This window comes from Lygodium microphyllum, chromosome 11, assembly GCF_053477565.2.
Source record: "Lygodium microphyllum isolate KBCC chromosome 11, Lygodium_microphyllum_v1.1.10, whole genome shotgun sequence".
Classification (NCBI taxonomy): Eukaryota; Viridiplantae; Streptophyta; class Polypodiopsida; order Schizaeales; family Lygodiaceae; genus Lygodium; species Lygodium microphyllum.
The window spans coordinates 149,208,550-149,235,558 of record NC_141145.1 but is presented as its reverse complement, the minus strand read 5'-3'; the positions used below and the strand labels follow the sequence as shown (position 1 = coordinate 149,235,558).

Here is a 27,009-nt window from a genome sequence, read left to right as displayed (position 1 = left end):
CTTTAATACTTGGTCACGTTCATATGAGTGCAACTGAGACATGCGTGTAGAAAATTCAGAAGCTGTGAAGTACTCCTGATTTCAAAAGGGAAATCTTTCTTTGAACGAGCTAACAAAGTCGAATCGAAGCATTCAAGGGATTTGAGCGCAATGATTTGTCATCGTGGAGAGACTTCTCAATGTTTCAGTTCATGAGAGAGAGAGGGATGGAAGGCCCGGGAGCATTAACGACTCAGCAGCTCATGATTGTCACGGGATTCCTGGTTTCCCCCAAATTTTTTGTTCCTTCAAGGTGGCTTCGCGGCTATGGCACCCTTTTTTTGCCTTCAATTCGATGATCCGAGCATAGAGTGCCTGCAATCTGCCAGTTTCAGGGCATATAAAAGAGGGAGATCGCAGTTTGAAGATATGCAGTTTTAAGCCACAACAAACAGGCTCTTTTTCCTTGAATTTTGATGATCCGAGCATAGATTTCCTGGAATATACCAGTTTTAGGGCACCACGAAGAGGGGATCTTTTGCAGCTTTGTCTGTCCATGGCAGCAGAGCTAGAGGCTGGCTTTGCAAAACTGCAAGGCGAAGATTTCGAGTACATTATGCAAACTTACTCCATTGTTTTGGGTAGAAACAGCAAAAAGTCGACTGTCGATGTGGATCTCGCAGGACTAGGTGGTGGCATGAACATTTCCAGGCAGCATGCCAGGATCTTTTATGACTTTGAGAAGAAGAGATTTGCATTGGAAGTCTTGGGCAAGAATGGCTGCCATGTTCAGGGGACACTCTATCACCCAGGTAACACGCACCACAGGAATTGCACAGTGCAACGATGGGGTTTTCTGTGTATCACTTGGCTTGGTAATCTTTAGGAACTCTCTGTTTTGTTAAGTGGAGTTCGGTATTACACTCTTCACTGGATGTCCCATGGCCACGACTTTTCACAGAATGCCTAACCTACTTGTCTCTACTTGGCTTTCCTTCATTTTTAAGCACACAAATCTGGTTTCTTCACGTTTGAAGGCAAGTGTGAATGTGGTTGAGAGTCAGATGGTAGCATTCTAGGCTATAAGGCACAGTGCTTCTAGATGCTCCTTGGTTTGCCGATCTATGTGCTGCCTCTCAGTACATTGAAGGATATTACAGTGTAGGCAATGGCTTACGGAAAAGGTAGAGGTTACAGCAAGTAGTCTGCCTATGAATACAGAAAAGGGCATGGTTGCACTTCTAAATTGGACTGGAAAGAACAGTAGAATTGTTGCATTCAAGGACTTCAAGCCAAATAGCAAGCATTTACATAGGTCAACTTGTGACATCTGACCGAGTTCTTCATCAACTCATAGACTTAAACCATATTTTCTACAAAGTTTTAATACACCATTGTGGAGCAAAGCCTCAACAATACTTTAGCTGATAAGACTTGATGTATGTTGATTTGTGAAAATGAAATTATGTGCTGAATCTGGCAACCTTTACCTTAAGCTTCCATGCATGCTCTGTACTGACGGCATAGCTCATGTGCTTCATGACTCAGGTAATGCGCCTGTTAAGCTTCACTCTCAATATTTGCTTCAAATCGGGGACAAAAAGTTCTATTTTCTTTTGCCAGTCAGAAGCATACTCAAGCCATCAGCATCCCCTCCCTCACTGCCACCACTTCCGGTTACTATTCCTGCACCGACAACCTTAGTCTTGCCTACCATTGCACCCACTCCTATACCACTCCCCATGACCGCTCCTGTGCCAATCCCCCTGCCTCCCCATGTACCAGGACCATTGCGGAAAAGGCAGTCCTCAAAAACAGGCTCATCAGCTGCAATTACAAGCACACTCAGTTTAGTTTCACCTGTTGTGCTGAAGACTGAGGATTTTGTGCAGCATCCTGTGATGAAGAAGGCAAGGGCTCAGAAAAAACATGAATCAGCAGAACTGAAGACCTTGCCTTGGCTCCCACCACATGATGCAACAGCATATATGATGGCTAACAATCATGTTAGGCCAAGCATAGTCTTCAACACAGGTAGGGCCTATGCTCACACTTCAGAAGCATTCTGACCAGATGCATACTGCTTCTGTCTTGATTAAAGAATGCTTTATCAGCTATAAGCTTAAAATCATGGTATGCTATTGTAGAACCCCTTCCTGTCAAAAGAAATGTAGTAGTGAAATAGCATGGCATTTCTCATTTGACAGTTATGTTTATTGAGATTTCAAACCCAAAACAGCAGTAAGAGTTTTAATGTTGTGAACATAGGGATTTCCAGCTTTAGTAGAAGATAGTCAAAATGAAAAAATGTTGAGGTTTTACAATTCAGATAAGCTGCTTATATGATGAGCACTTTCCAATCAGAACCAAAAGTGGACTTGAGGAAACGACCAGACACTGGAGGAGAGTCTTTACCCATGCAGGCTGAAGAAAAAGAGGTGGTATCAGCTGTGGCAACTGTTCTATCCGACTTATGTGGCCCAGGGGAGTGGATGCCAATGCCCAATCTTCATTCTGAGGTCAGTGGGTAAAATTTAGGTTCAATGTTGTTTTATCTTCTGCATACATCATTGAGGAGCATTTGCTTTGTTTCCCACTGGTATAGCCTTTTTGGGTTTTAAAAAGTTTTTTATGATCATGTTTGAGAGTTTGCAGTAGTTAGCTATCATAGGGCAGTTATACTTGTAATTGTTCCAAGTTTCATGCAATTAACAGGTGCACAAGGTGAGTGGAGTCGGAGTGTCTGTTCATTACAGGCCATAATCATCTGTGGATGAAGCTGACTTGCAGCCATTAGTAATTTGATTTGGAGTAATATTCTTATCCATGACAAGGCAGATCACTCAGGTATTCAAGTTTATATGCACTAGTGGTAGTGGGACATATGCATCACTTTTTTTGAAAGTGGCAAATCTTCGTGGAATCAGGTGGGGAAAGAGCATCTTTTTGTTACATAAAGTCTTAGAGAACTGAGTATCAATGTAGAGCAGATTTATGATGCTATCCTTCTCATTGCATGTAGGATACCTCATGGTAATTTTAGGCTTGGAACTTAGTAAGATGTGTGGGCCTTTATGAGCAGGAGCATATCTTTTTTGGGTGCATGGTTGACCAAATTTGGGTTTTCCAAGGATATTCTCTGCTCATAACTTTCTCAAGGGTTGGCCATTTGGGCAAGACTGTGACCATCCAAGGTCTTGCACATGTTACTTAGTTGCTGTTAAGGCTAGAAGCAATTGGATTTGTGTTTTGCTCTGGGCGGCCTCTACCAGGCCGGGCGGCACCATTACTACACTTGAGCGGCGTCAAACAAGCTGGGCGATACCAAAACAGACTTGTGTTTTTTGCAGGCAGCCCTCGGCACACATGCTGTGGAAGTTGGAACTAGGCTCTTCATTACCTGTGTTTTTGTGCAAGCAGGCTCTGTATCTCAGCGTTTTATGTAAACAAGTCATCGGTCCTCTTGGGCGTACATTTGCAGGTTGGTTGGCACTTATTCTCCGTCGGGCGGCTTGTTTATAGGCAGACAGATTTCTTTCTTTACTGCGTTCTCATATTGGCTGGTCTTTTCTGACCAAGATGACTTCTTTTTGATGCTTGGGCGGCCTCCATTGCAGGCCTACATTAAGGTAGATTTTGCGTTTATTGCACGGGCTTGCTTTCCAGGCACTCCTAATCCTTGACCAGCCCTTGGATTAGCTGTGTTTAGAGGTTGAAGACATGTTTTTCTTTGCATTTACTGCTCCCTTTCTCTACCTGGCATTGTGTGTTCCCTTCGGCGTTGGATACTCCTTGTCTACCTTGCTTCAGTTAGTTTTCTTTTGTACCGTGGCCCCACGGACGCTGATTATCTTGAGGACACCTCTTATTGGTCACCTTTATTCCAATTTTAGCATCTTCTTTGTTTTCTTGCAGGTATTTCTTGAAGGACAAATATAGCCGATGTGTATGCTATGGGGGATCGTGTGGTTCGGGATCATTAGACTAACCACCGTCTTATTACTCTTTCTCGTTATATTCTTTTGAGGCTTCTAGTTTCCGATTGGCATTGATGGCATCTCCTAAGCAAGTGCCATTCCTACCCTCTCTCTCCGCATCCAACAACCTGGATGGGACGAACTACCCTCTATGGTCGTGCCGCATGGAGTGTCTCCTTGATGATAGTGACCTTTGGGATTCTCTTACAGTCCCTATACTCCGACCTACTGTGGATCCTCATGATGGTGTGATTGCGGATTTGGCAGCTTAATGGGATTAGTTGAATGCCAGATTCTGCTCCTCTCATTTTGAGTTGTATAGATTCTGTGCTTGTACATATTAGACATCCACACTGTTGTAGAGATTTGGAGGAGATTGGCATCTCTCTTCTGGATCCAGACATTTGGGCGTTGGATATCTCTTGAGTAGAAGCTTCGACACCTTTCTGTCGTAGATTCCCCTACAATGAGGGATCACATCCGTAGGATGGAGGAGATTTGGGATGAGTTTTCATTCCTTGGTCCATGGTACAAACATTACTTCCGAGGACCTAGTTCTGACACTTCTCTCACATCTTCCGTCAACGAAATATGATGTGTTCTACACCAGTCTTCTTACTTCTCATAGCCGGGAGACTCTCACTTAAGAGGAGCTAGTTCCATTGGTGCTTGAGCAGGATGCGTGTCACAGTGAGCCAGATTCTTGTAGAGCCCGTGCACATGGCTGTGTTTATGCAAATTTATCTACAGCTATAGGACAAGCCACGCAAATGAAAGAGAAGAGGAAGAAGTTGGAGTCATCTTTCGACTTTGATACGGATTTTGTGGGGAATCGTAGGGGATATCCCACGCGTCCTTATTGTGGGAAGACCTGGCACCCTGAGGAGAAGTGCTGGAGGATATACCCTCACCTTCATCATGGAGCGAAGGGTGGATCTACTTTAGAGCCTTTGTCTGCCTCTACTTTGTCAGCTTGTATTGCCATTGTGTTAGTGTTTCTACACATTTATCACGTGGAGGAGCCTTCTTTGACTGTCTCTTCTTTTGAGCAGCCTTGGGTCATTGCTAGTGGTGCATCAAGTCCTATGACTCCTGAGGTGATATGTTACAGGTTCTCCATTTGTTAGAGGGTCTTGTCAGTGTTGGTGACATTTTTTTGGTGCCTATTAGTGGTGTTGGCACGTTGTCTCTATTGTTTGACCGTCCATCAAGCTCCATTTCTGAGGCCCTACTTGTTACGGACTTGGACTTCTCTCTCCTCTCAGTTTATGGCCTTCCTAGACTCAGGACCCATGTTGTCTTCATCAAGCTGGCCTTATTTGTTGAGGATTCTTAAATGAGAGCCACTTTTGTGATAGGTTGGCTGGAGAGGGGGTAATCTATGCTCCCTTCCATTGTGCAGTGCCCTTTGAGGCAGTTTTCTATTGCTTCACCCGTTCTCGATTGTACACCCTTTATCTCACAGGTTCCATTCCATCCCTCACCATCTCCTTTGGTGGTTCCCTCGTACCTCCCATCCCTTTCATGTTGAAAATCAGAGTGAGAGCCTAGAGAAATGTGCACAAGAGGGAAAGAGAGCTCAAGTATAAGAAGGAAATCTTGCTTAATGAGTTTTTCACAAGTACAATTGGTATACTCTCTCCACTTGAGAGTGACCTCTAGGCTGTTTATATAGCCTCAATGTGGGCTAGGGTTAGGGTTTCCCTTGCTCTTCAATTCATTTCACCTCTTTTTCCCTCATGCACCCTTGTTTACTTAGAATTCCTATGCTACACTTCTAACATCCCCCTTCAATGCTAGGGTGGCATTGGATTACATGGCATGAAAATGGTTCCTCTCCTCAATGAATCAGTGGTGGGATGCCTTTATAAAATAGGCTACAAGGATCTTTATGGAAAGATAGTACAATGGAGACTAGAAAAGACAGTCATTAGGTGCTTTGTAGACATAGTTGGTCTCCAATTCTTGGGGAACTTCAAAAGAGTTTGGACATTTACTAGTGATATTTCTTGATTGTTTACATTTGTTGCACTTCATCTTGTTGGGGTATTTTTTCTAGTAGTTGCTTACAATATGTCCCTTTTTATTGCAAAAGGAACATTTAGTAGTCACAATATGGACTAAAAGTCGGTTTGTCGAGGTAGATGTTGAGCTAGTGATGCCTTCCTTTTGGTTTCTTTTCTCCTCATCTAAACAAGACTGAATGACATCTTCAAGTGTAGGGTTTGGCATATTTGTTAGGGTATTGACAAGAGTTGAAAAGACATTCCTTGTGGCTTTCGAAAGTGTTGCAATGGCATCTTCTTTAGCAATCGGAGCTTGGATTGAAGCTAATTGAGCCATCAAACTCTTCATGTGGGAAATGAAATTTTCTAGGTTTTCTCCTTGCTTGTATTCCAAGTTGAAGAACTCTATTTTGAGGGAGATTTTGGAATTCTTATCTCTTGCACCATACAATTTCTTGAGCTCATCCCATTTCTGTGTTGCAAGTTGGTCAATATGGTGAATTAAAGATTCATCCAGGTGCAACATTATTATGGCTTGGGCCCTTTTATAATCTTCAACATCCATAGGATTGGCTGAATCAATAAATTTTATCCCTTTGATGAATGGCCAATAGCCTCTCTCCATCATTTTATATTTTGCTAACACCTGCCATGGGTGGAAGTCTCTCCTATCAAACTTGCGGATTTGAGGCTTCACATCAACATAGGCCATGATAGAAAGGTCTTACCTATTGCACAATGGGAAGACCATTCCCATTGTGCAATAGGTAAGACCTTTCTATCATGGCCTATGTTGATGTGAAGCCTTTGGTCTTCCCATTATGCAATAGGTAAGACCTTTCTATCATGGCCTATGTTGATGTGAAGCCTCAAACGTGCAGCGACAGTCTCCATTTTCAGCATCTTGTCCATTTTCAACATGCCGTCCTGGCATTTCAGCTTGCAAATCAGCATTAACAGCTTGTTGTCCTGGCTGTTCCTGCACATGTAATGGCTCATTTTCATGGGCAATAGCCGGCTGATCATTTCCTGCATTTACAGGTTCATTTACAGCAGGTATTTGCTGCTGTACAGCGGGCACATTTTGCTGTCCAAAAGGTATTTCTTTCCGGAATACAACCCTACGGACCTCCTCAGTCTTTTTGGGCTATTTGTGCATGCGATCTTTCCGGAAGATAATGTCATTGCTGTGTACTATTTTCCTTTTCTCGGGATCCCACAATCTATACCCCATTTCACCCTCCTCACCATATCCCAGGAAAATGCATTTATAAGACTTTGGCTCAAGTTTGCTGCGTTTTTCTTTACGAATGTGCACAAAAGTCTTACAGCCAAAACTTTCAAATGAGCATATGAAGGTGGCTTGCCCGACCACGCTTCTTGGGAAACTCCCCCCCCCCCCACAAAAGGCTTGTTTGGTGACCAATTAATTAAGTGAACGGCTGTCATAACAGCCTCTGCCCAAAAACCATGGGGTAATGCAGCATGAGACACATCGTACGGACCTTATCCTGTATGATCCGATTCATACGCTCTGCAACTCCATTTTGGGGCGGATTATGAGGGGCAGTGAGCTCTCTCTTTATCCCTTTGCTGTCACGAAATGCCTGAAAGGCCTTAGGTACATATTCCCCACCATTGTCAGAGCGAAGGCACTTAAGTGTCTTATCTGTCTGATTTTCAGCCAATGCCAAGAAATTTTTAAACTTATCAAGCACTTCATCCTTGCTACGAATGGGATAAACCCATACCTTCCGTGTAGCATCATCGACAAAGGTGACAATATATATTTTTTCCCCTAAAGATAATCCTGGCATTTGACATATATCCGAATGTACTAACTCTAGAGGAGAAGATTTCAAAGAAAGAGATTTTTTGTGAGACGTCTGTGCATGTTTGCCATAAATGCAATGATCACAATGCTCAAAATCAGTATAACAAAGACAAGGCAAGTAACCCAAACAAGAAAGCACTTTCATTCCTGTTTGACTCATGTGTCCCAACCGGCCATGCCACAAAGAAACGCTTGGCTGCTCGGTCACGGCAACAACATGGTCACGCACACTAGATACATGAAGTGGATACAAAGTATCACTCTTGTAACCTTCGGCAATAACCCTAGATCCCTTACAGATCTTCCATTTTCCATCACCAAAGGTGGTATGAAAACCATTATCATCTAGCTGCCCTATGCTAATTAAGCTCTTCTTGAGCTGAGGTACATGCCGTACATGCTGAAGTGTAAAGACAGAGCCATTCTGAAACTGTAACTCCACACTACCAATACCCGTAATCTCACATCCATAGTTGTCCCCAAGATGGACAACACTATGTCGACCCTATATAGGCGGAAAACCACAAATGGCCAAGCCAAATAGCTTTCTTGGAAGCTTCTATGGCTTAAATATATTCAGCCTCTGTAGTACTCAATGCTACAATTTTCTGCAATCTTGAACACCAAGAAATAGCTCCACCAACCAAAGTAAAGACATACCCACTGGTAGGCTTTCTAGTGTCAAGATCTCCTGCCATGTCCAAATCACAAAACCCTGGCAGCTCTAGTGTACTCTTTCCATAGCATATACATTTGTCTTGTGTACCTTTTAAGTATCTAAAGATACATTTCATTGCTTCCCAATGTGCTTTGCCAGGGTTAGATATGAATCTACTAACAACTCCCACTGCATGGGCAATGCGTGGATGAGTTACAACAATGGCATACATCAAAGGACCACAAGCTGATGCATAAGATATGCCTTTCATCACAGTAGCAGCTGCATCATCTTTTGGGCAATCAACTTTGCTAAGCTTTGTATATGGTGGTAAAGGCACACCAAGAGACTTAGCATCAGCCATATTAAATCTGTCAAGTACTTTGCTGATGTACTTGTCTTGTGAGAGAAACTACAAGTGCTGTCCTCTATCTCTTTTAATGCGCATGCCCAAAATGTGTTCAGCTGCTCCCAAATCTTTCATTGAGAAGGACTTCAGCTGCCTTTTAAGAGTATGTAAAGTACTCTTATGCTTTCTTGCAATCAGCATGTCGTCTACATATAAAACCAGCACAAGAAGGCCTCCATCATCAGCCTTCTTAGTGTATAAGCAGTGATTTGCATGGCTGTGTTTGAATCCATGGCTGAGCATAAAGGTATCAAATTTTTTATACCATTGTCTAGGGCCCTGTTTCAGCCCATATAAGCTGCGTTTCAGCTTACAAACTAAATGCTCTTTCCTTGGGATAACAAAACCTTCGGGCTGTTTCATGTACAACTCTTCATCCAGGTCACCATGAAGAAAAGCAGTCTTCACATCCATCTAATCCAACTCTAAATCCAAGGATGCAGTGAGAGCAGGAGCGTAGTCATCTTCACCATCGGTGAAAAAACCTCTTGGAAGTCTATGCCTTCCTTTTGTTTATAGCTCTTAGCAACCAAACGTGCCTTGTATTTGGGCTTCCCATCAATACATTTCACCTTATAAACCCATTTGTTAGGAATAGCCTTCCTATACTTGGGCAAAGGTACAAGCTCCCATGTGTTGTTCGCATATAGAGATTTCATCTCTTCCTGCATAGCAAGCTCCCACTTTCTCTTGTTTTCACACGATTGTACCTCTTTAAATGTCAAAGGCTCACCTTCATCAGCCAATAAAATGCAATCCAAAGATGACTGAAACCTCTGTGGCTGCCTTTTGACCCGTGTAGACCTTCTTACCCAATGATTTGTGTTGATAGGCAATGGGCCTACATCCTCAAGTATGTGCACACCATCACTTGGTGGCTGATTTTCAGCATTTTCTTACTGCTGTAACCTGTTTTCAGCATGTTTTTCTTGCTGTCCTATTCCATCATGTGCATCAATTTGCTGTCCATTATCTTTTGGTTGTATGAAACCGGTCTATGACTCACACAAAGCGGTAGTTCCTTTAATTAATACCTAGTCTTTTCTCACACATACAAACACAGAGACCTCACTTCCTCGCTCAACACCAGATTGGCCCCGAAGACCGGTGCTGCTCTCGGTATTTCTTTATCAATTAAAAGATGGAAAATTACAAAAATGATAATGTTCCAAAATACATAACCTGTGAACAGTTGGTTTTCATCTCTTCTGAGTAAATCCCAGCTACATAAGAATAATATAGCATGTCCAGACCAACATCCCTTTTAGGAAAGCATTTTCTGTGACCAAAACTCAATGATTCATGTGCAAAATTGCAATCTGCAGATCTCTGAATTCGCTGTTCTTACTGTCCAGCATGTCTAGCATTTTCTGTGTCCAATACTCAATGACTCAAGTGTAGAATTGCAATCTGCAGATCTCTGAATTTACTGTTCTTACTCTCTAGCATGTCCAGCATTAAAATAGTCCCACAAATAGCACTAAATCAGAGCTGAAAAACCTTATTCCTGTGTGGCATGGTCATTATTTCCTTTAGTTTCTACATTGGAGAAGCCAACATCTGCTCCTGAAACATGGACAGTGAGGCTCTTGCCTCAGTAGAAGTGCAAAGAAAACACAAAACTGTACCTTTGATGGAATCAACCAGTCATGCAAAGCATTTCCTCTAAGAATAGAGAGAGAGAGTTGATTAGAGGAAGCAAGCTCTACCTTTGTACATGAGTCAGAGATGAAGAGGTACTCTCCATGGCTGATGAAACTGTAGCAATGTGCCCTCAGCTCCTCAAAACTTCGTTCTCAGATCTGCCTCTTATGTCTATTACGTTTTTTTAAAAAAAATGTGCTCTCTCTCTCTCTCTCTCTCTCTCTCTTTTGGGAATTTGTGCCACATGGCATACATGTAACAATTTTCTCATTTAAACCTTCCGGTCTAAAATTCTCCATGATTGGTGCAAAATTTGACCTCGGCACAGACCAGAGAATTAATCCTCCTGCAAAAATGAAGATAATGACGCGAACAGATTCTGGGGTCTAAAAATAGTAACTCCCTAAATTTTAGGGATGGTGACCCTTGCATTCCTCGAGTTGTTCTGAGCAACTTTTATCATTGCAACCACATCAAAAAGTGCAATGTGGCTCACTTACAGTGACTTTTATTCCGTAAGCATTCTCACATGTGCATCTTTTGTCTGGGCCAGGCTCATTGTCCTGCATCATCTCCAGTGGCTAAGCACATAGTCCCAAACCACTGGCATTCTATTCTTCAGTGCCCATTCAATATGGAATTGGTTCTAAGGCTCAGAGAAACCATTAGTCCAATTTGTTCAAATGGTTGCCTCTTTTGGCCACGCAAAGATCCCGGCTTAATCCAAGAGAACTCTGGGGATAAAACCCAAGAACAACTAAAAAAAAGAAAAATAAAATATTTATATAAGTAAATAAGGAAAGCAACTGCAAAAAGTATCACCACCTCGTGATATATCCCCCTCTTAAAAGAAGCAAGCAACCTCAATTGCATGCCATACATGCTAACGGATGACACAGGATGCTAACAAGATTCTCCATGTTATTAGTGTCATCGCATGTATCACTTGCTAACAGATGACACGGTGCGATAGTAGGAGTTTTCCCACTACCATTTGTGCCATTGCAAGTTCAAGTCTCACATAGGTGGAGGATCACATTCTGTATCTAACTATGGTTACTAGGAGTCTTTCTAATATACATGTTTCCGGATGCAACACAGGGCGATAGCATGTATCCCCGAACTATTAGTGTCACAACATGCATAATCATTCAACTGAAGTGTAACAAATACAACTTCAAAGCACTGAGATTTCATTCAATGATACATATGTTAATGCTAAGTGTAAACCATACATTGTGCATTATTCAATGAGATGCGGTATTCAACTGTACAATAGAGAATGTACATTGCTTCAAAAAGCATTCTAAGTCACTGTAGGTTTCAACAAGAAAGCTTCTTAGTAAAGTTGCAATAACTGAGGCGAATCTACCAATTTAGCCTCTTCCATCCATTTGGCATCCATTGAAGAATAGTTCTTGAACTTCACAAAAAATCTTCATATAACTCTACCTTTCACTTTCCTATCCTTATGTGCCATGATCTGCTTAGGAACTAGAATCTCATCTAATTCCTCTACTTCAGGTTGCTCCTCTTGAACCATATCTTATGGCACTTCACCAATAAAAGGCCTCAATAGGCTCACATGGAATGCATTATGAATTTTCCAATTCTCTGGCAATTTCAGCCTATATGCCACGTCATTGATCTTCTCTGAGACTTGAAAAGGGCCATAGTAACGCATACTCAGCTTTGGAAACAAACGTTTCTTGGAAGATCAAAAATGAAATCCATGGCAATACTTTCCTATGGCCTTTCTGGAATAGATAGTGGTTGCAATAACCCTGGTGCCTTCTGTCTATCAAATTTGACCTTTTGACATACAAGGCAAGATTTGACATATGCATTAGCATTAGATCTTAGGGCTGGCCAATAGAAGAAAGTCTCTACCGCTTTAAGTGTAGCATCAATACCACGATGTCTTGCATACGGTGGAGCATGCTTTTCTAATAAAACTTTTGACCTTAGCTCTTTTGTAACGCATAGTCTTCCATGCATCATGATAAAGCCTTCTTTGAACACGTAATAATCATGATGTTGGCCATTGATTAACTGTTCATAGATTTCAGAGAAAACTTCATCATCAACATACTGCTCTTTCATATCATCCAATTCATGGTGATAAGGAATTGAAACACTGACACCTATGGTTTGTGAGATAAAGCATTTGCAACTACTTTCTTCTTGCCTTCCACATGCACTATCTGAAAATGAAACATAGGTAGGAAATTTGCCCAACGCATGTGTTTCTCTGATAATTTAGTATGTGTGAGAAAGTATCTAAGTGTTTGATGATCCGTTTGCACTACAAAATCAGCACCAAGCAAATAGTGCTTCCAACTAGAGAGTGCATGGATCACAGACAATAATTCTTTCTCATAAATTTGGTAAGTTCTTCAATGACAGAAAGTACTCTACTCTCGTATGCCACAACTCGGCCATTCTGCATTAATACAGTACCAATGCTATTTTCACATGCATCACACTACACTACCAATGGTGGACCTGTAGTCATTTTCCTCTTCAAACATCTAAATGCTGATTTCTCTTTGTCAATCCATTGCCATTTGGCATCCTTCTTTTCAAGCGCATGTAAAGGAAAAGCAACCTCTGCAAAGTGTCTTACAAATCTTCTGTAGTAAGAGCATAGGCCAAAGAAATTGCGGACATCATGAACAGAATTTACTCTTCTTGCCATTAATGAGAAATTTGTTACGCTTAAGCTCAATAAAGACTGTAACTAAGTGTTTTCTATGCTTCTCTTCATTCTTTGAAAAGATAATCATATCATCAAAGAATGTGCCAACGAAACTTCGATAAGGGCTGATAATTCTATCCATCATCCTGTTAAACGTAGCAGGAGCATTGGTCAATCCAAACGACATGACTAAAAATTCATAGAGACCGAATGTCGTTCTAAAAGTAGTCTTATGGATATCCTTTGGCCTGATTTTGATATGATGGTATCCACTTGTTAAATCTATCTTGCTAAACATTCATGCTCCTTGTAATCGATCAAGAATGTTATCTATCCTCGGAATCGGAAACCTATTCTTGATCGTGTTCTTATTCAAGGCTTTGCAGTAAATACACATTCGCCAAGAGCTGTCCTTTTTCTAAACTAACAACAGGTGAACAAAACGGAGAGCTACCGGGCTGAATCAGTCCCTTCTCTAAAAGCTCATTAATCTGTGTCATAATCTCTTTCTGCTGCGTTGCACTGACCCTGTACGGTGGCCTATTGGGTGGACTAGTCCCTGGAATAAGATCTATGGTATGATCTTCAGGCCTCTAGGGGGTAACTCTCCTGGTAACGAATCTGAGAAAGAGTCACTGAATTTATCCAAGAAAGCCCTTCTACTTTCATCTAGTATAGACACAATACTGTCAACTTCATTTACTTGCTTTGCAAAAGCCAAGTACGCAAAAATATGATTTTTCATTACAGAAGTAATTGTAGAAGCAGAAACAACTGGGATAGACTCTCCTTTAAGCTTCACATCTAACACATGAGTCTTGCCCCTATGTACAAGAGTAATTGTTCTATTGTAAGTGTCCAAGATAGCATGCTTCCTGTGGCACCATGGGATACCCAATAGAAAATCACAGCCTTGTAAAGGCATAATATGAAACTTCTCTGTGTCCACATAGCTCTGAATATGCATGCGGTGTTTGCCAAGAATGGGGGTGACAGGTTCAGTATGTCCTGGGCATGCCAAATCAGCCTGTCCAACTGGTCCCATTTTCTCGGGACGTATACCCAGCTTAGTTGCCAATGCCGGTGAGATAAGGTTTGCACGAGCTCCAGGATCAAAGAAAATAAGCACTGTGGAATCTTTGATCTTTTCCAAAGCTTTGCACAATTGTGTAGCATCATCAGCTGATTGATCTCCCACCATATTAGGCACCAAGCCAATGCATGGCCTTTTTGTTCACATATAAAGCATTTCGGAGCCATCATTAAAGCCTTTCTTTCTTCAAATGATTTGCCAAAAAGTGGCCTCTTCTGTCCTCTAAAGGCATAATATGAAACTTCTCTGTGTCCACATAGCTTTGAATATTCATATTTTGCCTTTAGAGGGCTCTAAAAATCACAGCCCTCTAAAGGCATAATATGAAACTTCTCTGTGTCCACATAGCTCTGAATATGCATACGATGTTTGCCAAGAATGGGGGTGACAGGTTCAGTATGTCTTGGGCATGCCGAATCAGCCTGTCCAAGTGGTCCCATTTTCTCGGGACGTATACCCAGCTTAGTTGCCAATGCCGGTGAGATAAGGTTTGCACGAGCTCCAGGATCAAAGAAAATGAGCACTGTGGAATCTTTGATCTTTTCCAAAGCTCTGCACAATTTTGTAGCATCATGAGTTGATTGATCTCCCACCATATCAGGCACTAAGCCAATGCTAGGCTTCTTTTTACTTGGTGCATCTTTATCCTCCGCATCTTTAGAAGATTGATCTGGGCACTTAGAAGCAATATGGCCTTTTTGTTCACATATAAAGCATTTCGGAGCCATCATTAAAGCCTTTCTTTCTTCAAATGATTTGCCAAAAAGTGGCCTCTTCTGTCCTCTACCGTGCTTAAAAGAAGTCTAAGGTTGTTGCTGAAATCTTTTCTTCCAAAAAGACTTCTTTGCAAAGTTGGTCTTTTCTAGAAATTGCTTCTTCTTCTTGCCAAGATCGTGCTTAAATTGAGAATTCTTCTTTTTAGTGCCTTTAAAGCTGTTAGCTTTTCCTTTCAACAATGCATTTGTGACACCAACATTTTCAATTAACTGTACCATATTTGTAACCCTAGTCTTGGTACAATAATCCTTGATGGCTTCGGGCAAACCGTAATAGTACTTTTCAATTTGTTTTGACAGGGGCACTATTGTGTAAGAACTCATAGGCAAAAGTGCTTCCCAAAATTTCTTATTGTACTCTTCTAAATCCGCACAATTTGCTACATCCAATTTATACCATGCAGTCATGACATCTACTTGAAATGTGTTAGTTAACCATGAGGCTGAAAACAATTGTTTGAAATGGACCCAAGTGGCAGGTGCATCTCCTTGCATGAACAATATGTTTCACCATTGCAAGGCATTACCTTTCAAAAAAGTTGCATCCTTTTAGAAGTCTCAGTGTAATTCCCTCAAGTGTAAGCTGCATCAAAGTGCTGTATAAATGTCAAAGCTTTCAGCTTATCTTGCATACGACTAAAGTTTTCAAACTTTAATGCCTGACTACCCTCTTTATAGTCTTTAGGCTTTGCACTTTTTGGTGTAAGGTTGTCATAGATAGGGGCTGTAAAAAGGGGAGTCCCTTAGGCGCATTATCTGAATTAATTTCACCTGTCTTAGTTGCCATATGCCCACTACTAGGCTGAGAAAAACCATCCCTTGCATTTTGTACTCCAAGCATCAAATAAGGACTCTGCAAAGTTTGATAATTGGATTGGAGACCAATATTAGCATAAAGTGGATTCACTGCCTCAATAGGCATAATTCGTGGTCTCCCTCTAGGCAAGTATCCGTGATAATCCGTGGGTAATCTAGCCATTGCTTGAAAAACTGACCCACCACCAAAGTAACAAGGATAAGTAGCAAATTGAGGAGGAATAGTCTGCTGTGCCACTTGTGCATAACTGCCTTGACCATTCACTCCCTGATCTTGTGCTTGTGCTTCTTGTTGCACTGGACCTGTATCTATGTGTCAGAGTGCAGCGGTGCGGAAGCGTAGGACTAAGAGAGAGAGAACGCAGAGAGAGAAGAGAGAGAAAGAGACAGTGGAAGATGAAGATCTGTTGTATAAAGTGTGCTGTATACAAAGATATGCAGATATGTACACGGGCGCAGTGCGCTGGACTGCGTGTCTACACCTCGACGATGCAACCTGCTGTTCACCTCGAAGTCCGCTGCAGTCTGCACTGTCTCGTCTGAAATCTGCGAACAGAGACGGAATCTGCACGTGCCACCAGTCTGTAGTCTGCGAGCAGAGAAGTGCGGGAGACTGCTGAAAACCTCGGCTATAAATAGCCAGAATCTGGGCGAAAAAATCAGGCAGGTCGGCTGCATTAAATGCAGCCGACTGGACTGTAGTCGGTCGGACTGCCACATGGCAGTCCGACTATACAGTCCGACTGGACTGTGCAGTCCGGACTGGACTGTGCAGTCCGGACAGGCTATGATCGCTAACACCCCCTCTCAGAGCCTAGGCGGGGCAGAAGCCTGAGGGATCTGGAATGTCTCCGAAGTAGAGCCTGGGGAAGTGCCTTCGTAAACAAATCTGCAAGATTGTCCTCCGTCTTGCAGTACTCCACAGTGATGGTCTCATCCAGAAGCTTCTCTCTGATGAAGTGGTACTGGATCTCTATGTGCTTCGTCCGGGCATGAAAAACAAGATTCCGTGCCAAGGCAATGCAACTCTCATTGTCACATTGCAGCAAAGCAGGATGAGTCTGGGGGCAACCAAGCTCCTCCAACAATCTCCGAAGCCACACAGCCTCACATGTGGTGGAAGACGCGGCCCGATACTCCACCTCAGTAGATGAAAGGGCTACTGTGGGCTGCTTCTTGCTACTCCATGAGATAACACCTGCACCCAAGGTAAAACAGTAACCTGTAGTAGACCGCCTGTGGTCCACATCACCGGCCCAATCCGAGTCGCTCCAACCTGCAAGTACAAGATCTGAACCATTTGTCCCTGCGGGATAATGAATCCCTAAATCAGATGTCCCCCTCAAATACCGAAGTATCCTCTGAGCAGCCTGCCAATGCACCGTTTGAGGTTCTAACTCATCGAACCGTGCCAAGAGCCCAACAGCAAAACAAAGATCAACACGAGTGTTGAGAAGCCAAATCAAGGATCCAATCAACTGACGATAGCGGGAAGCATCCGGCCATGGGAGAAGCTGAATGGGAAGTGGCCTTCCAGTTCGGATCCATAGGAGTAGAAAGGGTCCGACAATCCTCCATCGCAAAAGACACCAAGAGCTCCTGTACATATCTCTGTTGAGAGATGAAGATCCCCCTCGGAGACTGATAAATCTCATGGCCCAAAAAGAAATGGAGTAGACCCAAGTCCGTCATCTCGAACGTCCGATGCAAAGCTGCCTTCGTCTCTTGGACCTTCTGTGCATGATCACTTGGGACAATTAAATCATCAACATACAACACAAAAAGCACACAACCATCCTTGGAAGTGTGAACATAAAGCTGTGGATCGGCCTTAGAATGCCGATATCCCAACTGTGACTGAAGGAACGAATCAATCTTCTCGTTCCATGCATGCGGAGCCTTCTTGAGGCCATACAAGGCCTTCTTCAACTTGTAGACTTTCCCATCTGAAGATCCAAAGCCAGGAGGCTGCTCGACATAGATCTCCTCCTTCAAATCACCATTGAGGAAGGCCGACTTCACATCCAACTGTAGACAGGCCATCTCCTATGGCCAGTCAACGCAAGAACAACTCGAATAGTCGCCATACGAGCAGTGGGGGCAAAAGTATCATGACAATCAATCCCTGGGCGCTGTGCAAAACCTTTTAGCAACAAGGCAAGCCTTGTGCTTGTCCAAAGAACCATCGCTAAGGTATTTGGTCTTGAAGACCCATTTGACGCCAATCACCTTCTTATTCGGGGGACGTGGCACGAGTAACCAAGTGCCATTCCTCTCAATAGCCTCCAACTCGGCTTCCGTAGCTTTCTTCCATGGTGTGGACTGTAAAGCCTCCTTCACGGAGGTGGGCTCTCGATCCTGCATAACACGGGTCATCAAACAATAGTTAGAGTAAACAAGCTCCGTAGAATGTGCCTGGTGCCTCCGTGACCACCGCGGACCATCCTGCGGGCCCCACTCCTCAGGAACCCCCTCGATCCCTGAATCACGGAGTGTGTCACGGGCCCATCGAGGAGGAGGCCGAACCTCCCCTCGTCTCTCTCCATCAGCTGAAGACTCTAGAATATCCACCGGTGGTAACTCCTCAGGGGTGACCGGTGGAACAGTAGACTCTGTGTCAGAAACAGAAGCATAATCAAAAGGCACGGGCTCCAAAGGAATTGTAGCAGGAGCCCAACTCTCCCCTGGATCTCCAAGAATGGGATGCTCCTTACCCGTTGATATGGCCGGAACCTCCACAAACCGCACATCACGACTAGTGTACACATCCTGCTTGACGGGATCATACAATCGATAGCCATGGGACTGGGAGCTGTAGCCAACAAAAATCTGTCTTCGGGAAGCTGCTTTAAATTTATCACGGTGAGCCTTGGGAATGTGAACATAGGCATCACACCCAAAGACCCTAAAGTAAGAAACATCGGGCTCAGTCCCAAAGTAAGCCTCAAAAGGTGTCATCCCATCAACGGCCGAAGTGGGGGATCGATTAAGGATGTGGACTGCAGTAGCCACAGCCTCAGCCCACAGAACCTGAGGGGTCTATCGGTGCTCCATCATGGTGCGCGCCATCTCGATCACACTGCGGTTTTTCCATTCAAGAATGCCATTTTCTTGAGGAGTGTTGGTATTAGCAAACTCCTGGTGAATACCTTTATTTGCACAAAAACGAGCAAACTCATTAGAAACAAATTCACCACCCTTGTCGGATCGCAAGGTCTTCAATCTCCGGCCTGATCGGTTCTCCTCAAAGAGAAGCCAATCCTTGAAGTGGGAGAAAGCTTCTGACTTCAATGCCAAGAAATAGGTCCATGTCATCTTGTTGTAATCATCTACGATCAGCATGAAGTACGAGCTCCCACGCAAGGACTCGTTCCTCATAGGGCCACATAGATCCGTAGATACAAACTCCATTGGTGAAGTAGACCGCCGCGAAGTTGTGTGGGAAATGGCATCCCTATGCTGCTTCCCACGAATGCAGGAGACACATGGCTGCTGGCTCACCACTATATCCGGCAACCCTCGAACAAGCTGTCCACGTGACGCCCTCCGAAGATAATCATAGTTGAGGTGACCAAACCGAGCATGCCATAACTCTGACTGTGTCTGAGAGGTAAGAAGAAGAGTAGAGAGGGCGGTGGAAGACTTCAATTTATAGATGCCGTTCTCCTCATATCCGGATGATAGAATCTTTTTTTGACCCACGATCAAGGACTCGCACCGAGTTACTGTCAAACTCCACCAAAAGTCCAAGGGAGCAAATCTTATGAACTGACAGGAGATGATACCCTAAACCTGGTACATGCAAGACCTCTGAGGTATGGGTACCACTACGTCCATTTGGAATAAGCTGCATCTTACCCCGTCCTGCAATAGACACTGAAGAGCTATCTCCAATGAGAATCTGCCCACGCGAGGGTCGCAATTGAGCAACACCATCTGATGAAGGAGTCATGTGCCGGGAGGCACCACTGTCCACGATCCACTCTTGAGCTTAGGGAGCCGTCAGCGCAGCATCAGAAGCATTCGGTGAAGAGTCCTCAATGACAGCTAGATGAAGAAATGCAGCTGATGAGGGTGCAACCACCGCTCCAGAATCCTTCGTGTCCTTGTTGGTGTCCTTTTTGTCTTTGTCAGGGCAATCCTTCTTCCAATGGCCAGTCTTTCCACAAATATGGCACGTGGATTCTTTGTCCTTGTCCTTGTCCTTCTTTGACTTGTTATCCCCCTTCTTCTTCTTTTGGTCCTTCCCCTTTTTCTGAGAGGCTTGACTTGTTAGTGCCTCGGACTTGGAAGCATTCTGTCCCTTTAGCTGTTCCTCTTGGTCCAAGACCATAGGAACCAACTCTTCCCAACGAAGAGTAGACTCTCGCCTCGAAGCAATAAGGGCGGAGTAGAAAGTACCGAATCGTGGCGGCAACTGGGACAATAGTGTGATCGCCATGTCTTCGGAGGAAATCGGCTTCCTTGCATTCTGAACCTGCATCTGAAGCTGTCTAAGCTTGTTGATATGTTCCCGCAATGAAGAAGACTTGTTTACGGACAAGGTCCGTATTTGAACCTCCAAAGAAACCTGCTTCATAAGGGCCATCCGGTTGTACATCTGATCAAGCTCCAGCCATATCTCCCGAGCCATTGTCAAGTGCTCGATGTGAGCTATCACGGCTGTAGTACAAGACAGAAAAAGAAAGGAACGAATCCTGGTATTCAGTTTGTCCCAGTGAGACTGAGCCTTGGCCAACTCCGCACGAGCATCGGAAGAGAGTTTGGACTCATCTCTTACCGAGGGCCGGTCGATCTCCTCCTGTACAAGCTCCGCCAAATCATAGGACTCAAGGATGGCCAACATCATGACGTACCAGATGCGGTAGTTGTCGCCATCGAGCTTCTGATCTGCGGGAAGAGCCGGTAAGACAGGCACCTTCCGGTCCATAATCGTTTGGAACTCCAAGTCAATCTCTGTAGACATCTTCACGTGTAATGCCTTCACAAACACAAAAGCAGCCCCTTCTGACCGTGAAAACTCAGCCTGCTAAGGCTCTTCTGCGTCTTGAAACTTCTTCACCCGCCGGAGGTGATGAAAAAGCAAAACCTGCACTTGAAAGCTGAAAACTCAAACTTCCTCCTCGTCAACCAGCAGTAAACAGCAGCAAATTTACCACATGGATTGCTTTCTTGCGCGCCCACGCTCGCTTCAGCCTTGTTCCGAGGCGCAGCCCTCCTGCCTGCCCTCAAACGCTGAAAACGCAACCTTGTGTCGCGATAGAAACTCCTCTTCAGGTTGGTTCTGCGCTCAATCAGCCCTCTAACACTGCTCTGATACCATGTCAGAGTGCAGCGGTGCGGAAGCGTAGGACTAAGAGAGAGAGAACGCAGAGAGAGAAGAGAGAGAAAGAGACAGTGGAAGATGAAGATCTACTGTATAAAGTGTGCTGTATACAAAGATATGCAGATATGTACACGGGCGCAGTGTGCTGGACTGCGTGTCTCCACCTCGGCGATGCAACCTGCTGTTCACCTCGAAGTCCGCTGCAGTCTGCACTGTCTCCTGTCTGAAATCTACGAACAGATATGGAATCTGCGCGTGCCACCAGTCTGTAATCTGCGAGCAGAGAAGTGCGGGAGACTGCTGAAAACCTCGGCTATAAATAGCTAGAATCTGGGCGAAAAAATCAGGCAGGTCGGCTGCATTAAATGCAGCCGACTGACTGGACTGCAGTCAGTCGGACTGCCACGTGGCAGTCCGATTGGACTGTGCAGTCCGGACAGGCTATGATCACTAACACTATGTTTGGTGCCTTTTCCACATGCTCATGCAATGAATCTCACCAATGTCATGAATAAGGACAAAAAAGCTAATCTCCAATGTAGAGTTGACCTTGCATTGAACATAAACAATCAATGCCTTCTTTGGATGGATTCATGTGGTGGGAAGAAGCGCCACTATCCACAATCCACTCACAAGCCTAAGGGGCCATCAATGCAACATGAAATGAAAAATGTGTCCCCAACACCTCTAAACAGAGAAATGTGGATGATATAGGAGTACCAACTCCTCCAAACAGTTTAGAATTCTTCTTAGTCTTCTCTTTCTTGTCCTTTTCAAAGCAATCCTTCTTCCAATAACTTGTCTTGCCACAGTTGTGATAGGTGATACCCTTCTTCTTGGACTTGTCATCCTCCTTCTTCTTACCCTTCTTCTTGTCTCTTGCATTTTGACATGTAAGAGCCTCCAAGTTCCTTTTGGAGGAGATTGGATCTTAAACTTATCTCCTTCATAGAAAACCATGGGAACTAGTGTTAAGAAGAGTGCTAGGGTTTGCACTGAGGACACACAGAGTGTATGACCACGACAGAAACACAAATACACAGACACAGACACAGAGAGCAAAACTTAAACCCTAAACGCAAAACTCAAAACTAAAACCCTGAACGCAAAACTCAAAACTCAAACACAAAAACTCAAACACAAACAAAAGAGGAGAGAGAGAGAGAACACAACTTTGAAGTGAATGAATGCTGTAAATGAATGTAATAGTGTGTATAGTGTGCTCAAGGGCAGAGCAATGTCGGAGTGTGATGTCCACCGAAGAAAAATCCCAAGTTTGTGACCACCAATCGGAGTGTAGGAGTGCTGAATAGTGAATGGCAGCAGGCTAGTCACCAAAACGCAGCAGTCTGGAGGCTGGAAACTGGTAAATGCAGTAGTGTACCACCGATCGGGGGCTGGAAACTGTGCACAGTTCGCTGTAAACAGCAGGCTGAAATAGTGTCTGAGAGTGTCAGGGCTTGCAATGCTGAAAACGCAGGCTAACTGACCCTGGAGATGATGGACAACAGGTTGAACAGCAGTCTGGGACAGTTTGGAGCAGTTGCCAGCAGTTGAGAGTTGTTGCCTACAGCAATGGACAGGTTGAAGATGATGTGGCTGCAGTCGATGATGGCTGGACAGCAGATGGAGGCGGGTTGCAGGCTGGAAACTGGGTGCCAACAGCAGCAGAGGGTGTGTGGGCTGGTGTAACCTGCAAAACAAGGATGACTGTTGAATGGGGGCAGCCTATCTATTTATAGATGTGAAAGGGCGCCCCAAAAATTAGGGTTTCCACTAAACTTTCTCGAACCGCTCTCCGTTTTAGGGTTTTACTCTAAAAGAGCATTTTTAGTGTGTTTTGGTGTTGTTTAAGAGGCTAATTAGCAAGTAATGCATATTTTAGCTCAACAACTCGCTCTTCCCACTTAATAGTGTCAACCTGCCCCAATCTCGAATGGGGATCCCGTTCAAATGTTGTCCAATGATGAGGAAAGAAAGGCCCCCTAAACATCCTCATAGCCACACATTGGGCCTCTAACTATGAATCCAACCTACAGGCCCCCAGGTCATGACCATGGTCTTTGCGGTGCTGTGGAATCTTTCTTCTAATCTCCTCATTGAGAATAGAGTCCCCTAACACCATCAAAGATTAAAGCAGGATTGTTGCTCAATGAAACAACCAAAGACTTCCAACTATTAGACAAAGTCATCAACAAGAAAATGGCCTTCAATTTATCATTGAAGGTTTGCAAACCAAAGTCCTATAACTGGCTCAAAATCCCTATAAAAGCACTCAAATGTTCCGATGTGGGCTTAGAGCTTTAGACTCATGCAACTCCATGTTTACAAGCTTGTGCGTAAGGTGAACTTGATTTACTGGAGTTGTATTTTCATAAGTTCCATCAACTTTTTCCATATGGCATAAGTTGTATCAAGACGCTTAATGTCCGTAAGTACATCATTAGATACGGCCATTTTAATGTATGCAATGGCCTTGTTGAGTCTAGCCCAATCCTCATCAATCATAGCTCTAGGCTTGACTTCCAAAATCATGATCCTTGAGAAACAAAATGCCTTGCATCCTGTCCTTCCACAAGTCAAAACTAGTGCCATCAAATCTCTCGATTTCAAGAAGGGATTTAGTGTCATTGCTACTTGAAGCATTTGCAGCCATTGTTCAGCAATGTACCCAGAAAAAAAAAAAAGCAATTTATAACAGCAAACAATGAGCTGAATGTTCAGGTAATATCAGCCCAAATTTTTCAGGCAATGAGAGCAAGGTTTAATCCAAGTACATATATAATAGTAGAGCTGATGACTTTCAGCAGTATAATTGAAATTTCAGCATACACTCAAAGCATACATCACTGCCAGGTGACTCCCACTTTAGCAATATCACCAAAAGTACATTTGGAATAATCCTAGATCTACAAATGATCACTTAGATTGCTGCAAATTGACTGTTCAGCAATACAACTCAATGGAAGCTGCCCAACATATGTACTGCTGCGTGTGTGACCAAGTACTTCTGATACACAAAAGAAGCCAAGATTCTCTGCAATTTCTTCAATATTTCACAAGTGGGGAATGAATCTCACTGCTTACAACACCAAGATTGCATCAACAATGTTTCCAATGTACATTTCAAACATCATTTTTGCCAAAATTTTCAAATGTCAGCAAAACCCCCAAAATTTTAGTGACAAATTTGAACCGATTGCATTAGTACATCTTCCCGAGCATCAAGTGCGGGGAAATGTTGCAGAAATTTCACGAATTCTGCAAAAGCCCCAAATTTTGGGGTCTAGGAGTGCACAAATTTCCAAGAAATTGGCTCAATCAAGCAAAAATTTCACTTGCTTTTGAAAATCCCCAAGATTTCCGAGACCAGTGCACTCAATGTTTGCAATTTATGGATCAGGAATCACTGAAACATGTGTCCGGCACCAAATCTGGGAAAAGCCCCAAATTTCGAGGAGCAGATTTGCACAGATTTGTGTTCTGTGCTTACACTGTGAACACCTGGAAGAGAAGGAAATAATAAAGATTGAAAATTTCTGATTTATTAAAAAAAAAGGGGGGCACCGGTGACCTGCCCGCCGTCCAGCCCCATCAGTCCGTCGCATGACCTGAAACCCTGCCTCGCCGGCACTTGTCATTTGTCACCTGTCACCTGCGACTATAGACTGCACCTGTTACCTGCTCCCCACAGCCTGCCAGCTTGTTATGCCTGCAGCAGGCATTACCTCAGCTGTCATCTATTGGTTCCAATGATGACGAGAAAACACTGTCTGCAGTGACTGCCGGCTTGTACCGTCGAGCTCTCATACCAATTTGTTAAGCTGGAGTGCTTACTAGAATGTGAGCTTGGAATGAGTAGAGGTAGAGCAGAGAGCTGAGAGCATCGAGTAAGAGTGTACCAGTGTGTTGCATGGTACACAAAGAATAAAAATGTATTTATATGTTAGGGTACAAGTATTTTCATATAGATTGAGCTGTCAATAAAAGAAACAAGCATCATCATCTAGTGATTTGGAGCTTATAGCATAAACTGTGGTGGGTTGCTTCAATTGAGGTGGTGGAACTTAATGTGGTATTTTGTCTTGTGGCATTTGCAGCTTGTAGAGCATTATAGTGGTATATGGCCTCAAGCCAGAGTTCGCAAGTTCTTGACAGCAGATGATGTTGATGGTGACAATAAAAGTAGGCCTTGGGCCAGTCTTCTTGCATTACTTAGGAGGTATCCAGAGCATTTTGTGATCAACACGAGGACCAAGGGGCGGACAACCTCAGAATTTGTATCACTGGTGTCCCTTCTGTCCTAAGTTCTGACTTCAGAAAGCTGAATTGGGGGACTTCTCAGAGAAATCTCTTTTGTTCTGAGCTTCGGATTTGTTGGAGGCGGTGCAGAAAAGTGATGTTTCTTGTAGGAAGACCATTTCTCATGTTGTCTGGGAGCTTTACAAGGAGTGAAGTATAACAAGGCCCAAAGAACACTGTTTTTTATGTTCTCTGGGAGCTTTACAAGAAGTAAAACAAGGCCAACAATGGTTTTGCAAGTGGGGATAAGTTTAAAAACAGTGATGATGGTGGAGTCGATCATGAATCCTGTGAGGTTGCTCTTCCAGGGTATGGTTCGTGGTAAGGCTTCCTGATCACTGATACATAGTTTTCAAAGCTGTCTCAAGTCGAGCATCAGATGTTTGAAGTTCTCGCACATGAAGCTGTAATTCAGTCCGTAGTTTTGACATGAGGGTTTACTTTGAAATTCTTTTTGGAAAATGTAGCACTGATGCAGATTTATTACCCGTTAGTTGGTCCACTGGGTATGTGTGAAACTATTAAAAAGTAACAAGGGAATGCCTTTAGTCCGAGAGCATACATGTTCCACTTTAGAGCAGGTATTTTGCAGGCTAAACCAAGCTGGTCGTGTTCTTGTTGAGGGATCAAGGTTTTGCTGACTAAATGCTGAATGCCCCACTAGCTGAACTAACCTTATGGCCAAAAATTGGTTCATCTATAACTGGTGCTGAGTTTGTATGCATGTTTTTTCTCATGACCAATGCAAGCTGGACTATGAAAGGATTATATGATGATCATAATACCTAACTGCTTTATGGCTAGCTTTTTAGTGCTTGCCGGAAGCATCTTCAGCTACTGTAGACTTATGGAATGTAAACTCAGTTGAGCGCTTTTTACCCTGTTAACATTCCCATGTGATTGTATAGGCATTTCCATACTTACTTTGTACATGGGATATGTGGTATTGTGCACAGTAAATGAGAATAGACTGAATTATCGTCCGATGCTTCTTCCCCAAAACATGAAACCCATGGCCAAGGGGGATTGGCGGATTCTTCAAATTGTGATCAGTGTTATGATAAATAATACATATGTGAGAGAGTACACAACAGTTGTGAACTTTATCTAACTTGATGTAATTTAATCGCTGCATTGCTGAGGAACAATTATAAAGTAACAAGGATGCATGGGGTGTGTATCAATATTGTCTAAAACAGGTTTAGATGAGGTTTGGGAGGCTTCCTGTGGTTCGGTAAAAAACTGAACCTGTAGCCTAAATAATAATGTAGTGTAGATGCTCTTTTTGTAGGATTGGGACTGCTCTTTTTGAGCCAGACATGACCTTTGAATATCCTAATCAAGGAACAGTAATAGTATTGTCTATTTTTTATAATGTTGGCCGCATGTCCAAAGAATACATCATAGAACAAGCCTTAGGACATCCTTCTCTAAACATTTCACTTACAATTGTGTGGATTTCATAGCTTGATCATGTCCAGTGTTTTATGA

General features: G+C 43.4%; 1 protein-coding gene across 2 annotated transcripts; it reads left to right on the top strand.

Annotated features, from left to right (window-relative positions):
• On the top strand, positions 1–26,619 carry FHA2 (SMAD/FHA domain-containing protein). Of its 2 annotated transcripts, XR_015692436.1 has the most exons (5): positions 1–791; positions 1,528–2,013; positions 2,344–2,498; positions 2,695–2,826; positions 25,317–25,451. XR_015692436.1 is itself a non-coding variant. In XM_087688362.1 (4 exons), the coding sequence occupies exons 1-4, from the start codon at positions 536–538 to the stop codon at positions 25,521–25,523; spliced, it is 1,104 nt and encodes a 367-aa protein (XP_087544488.1). In that variant the 5' UTR covers positions 6–535; the 3' UTR covers positions 25,524–26,619. The 2 variants fall into 2 exon arrangements, 1 of the variants encoding a protein (XP_087544488.1); XM_087688362.1 differs by lacking the exon at positions 2,695–2,826 and having other exon boundaries at positions 6–791; positions 25,317–26,619.
• Positions 26,620–27,009: the final 390 nt, after the last annotated feature.

Bases quoted from the DNA above. Each gene is read 5' to 3' on its own strand.
- FHA2 (XM_087688362.1), top strand. From the start codon at position 536: ATGGCAGCAGAGCTAGAGGCTGGCTTTGCAAAACTGCAAGGCGAAGAT. The intron at 2,014-2,343 runs GTAGGGCCTATG...CTTTCCAATCAG, and splicing joins AAGCATAGTCTTCAACACAG to AACCAAAAGTGGACTTGAGG. The intron at 2,499-25,316 runs GTCAGTGGGTAA...TGGCATTTGCAG, and splicing joins TGCCCAATCTTCATTCTGAG to CTTGTAGAGCATTATAGTGG.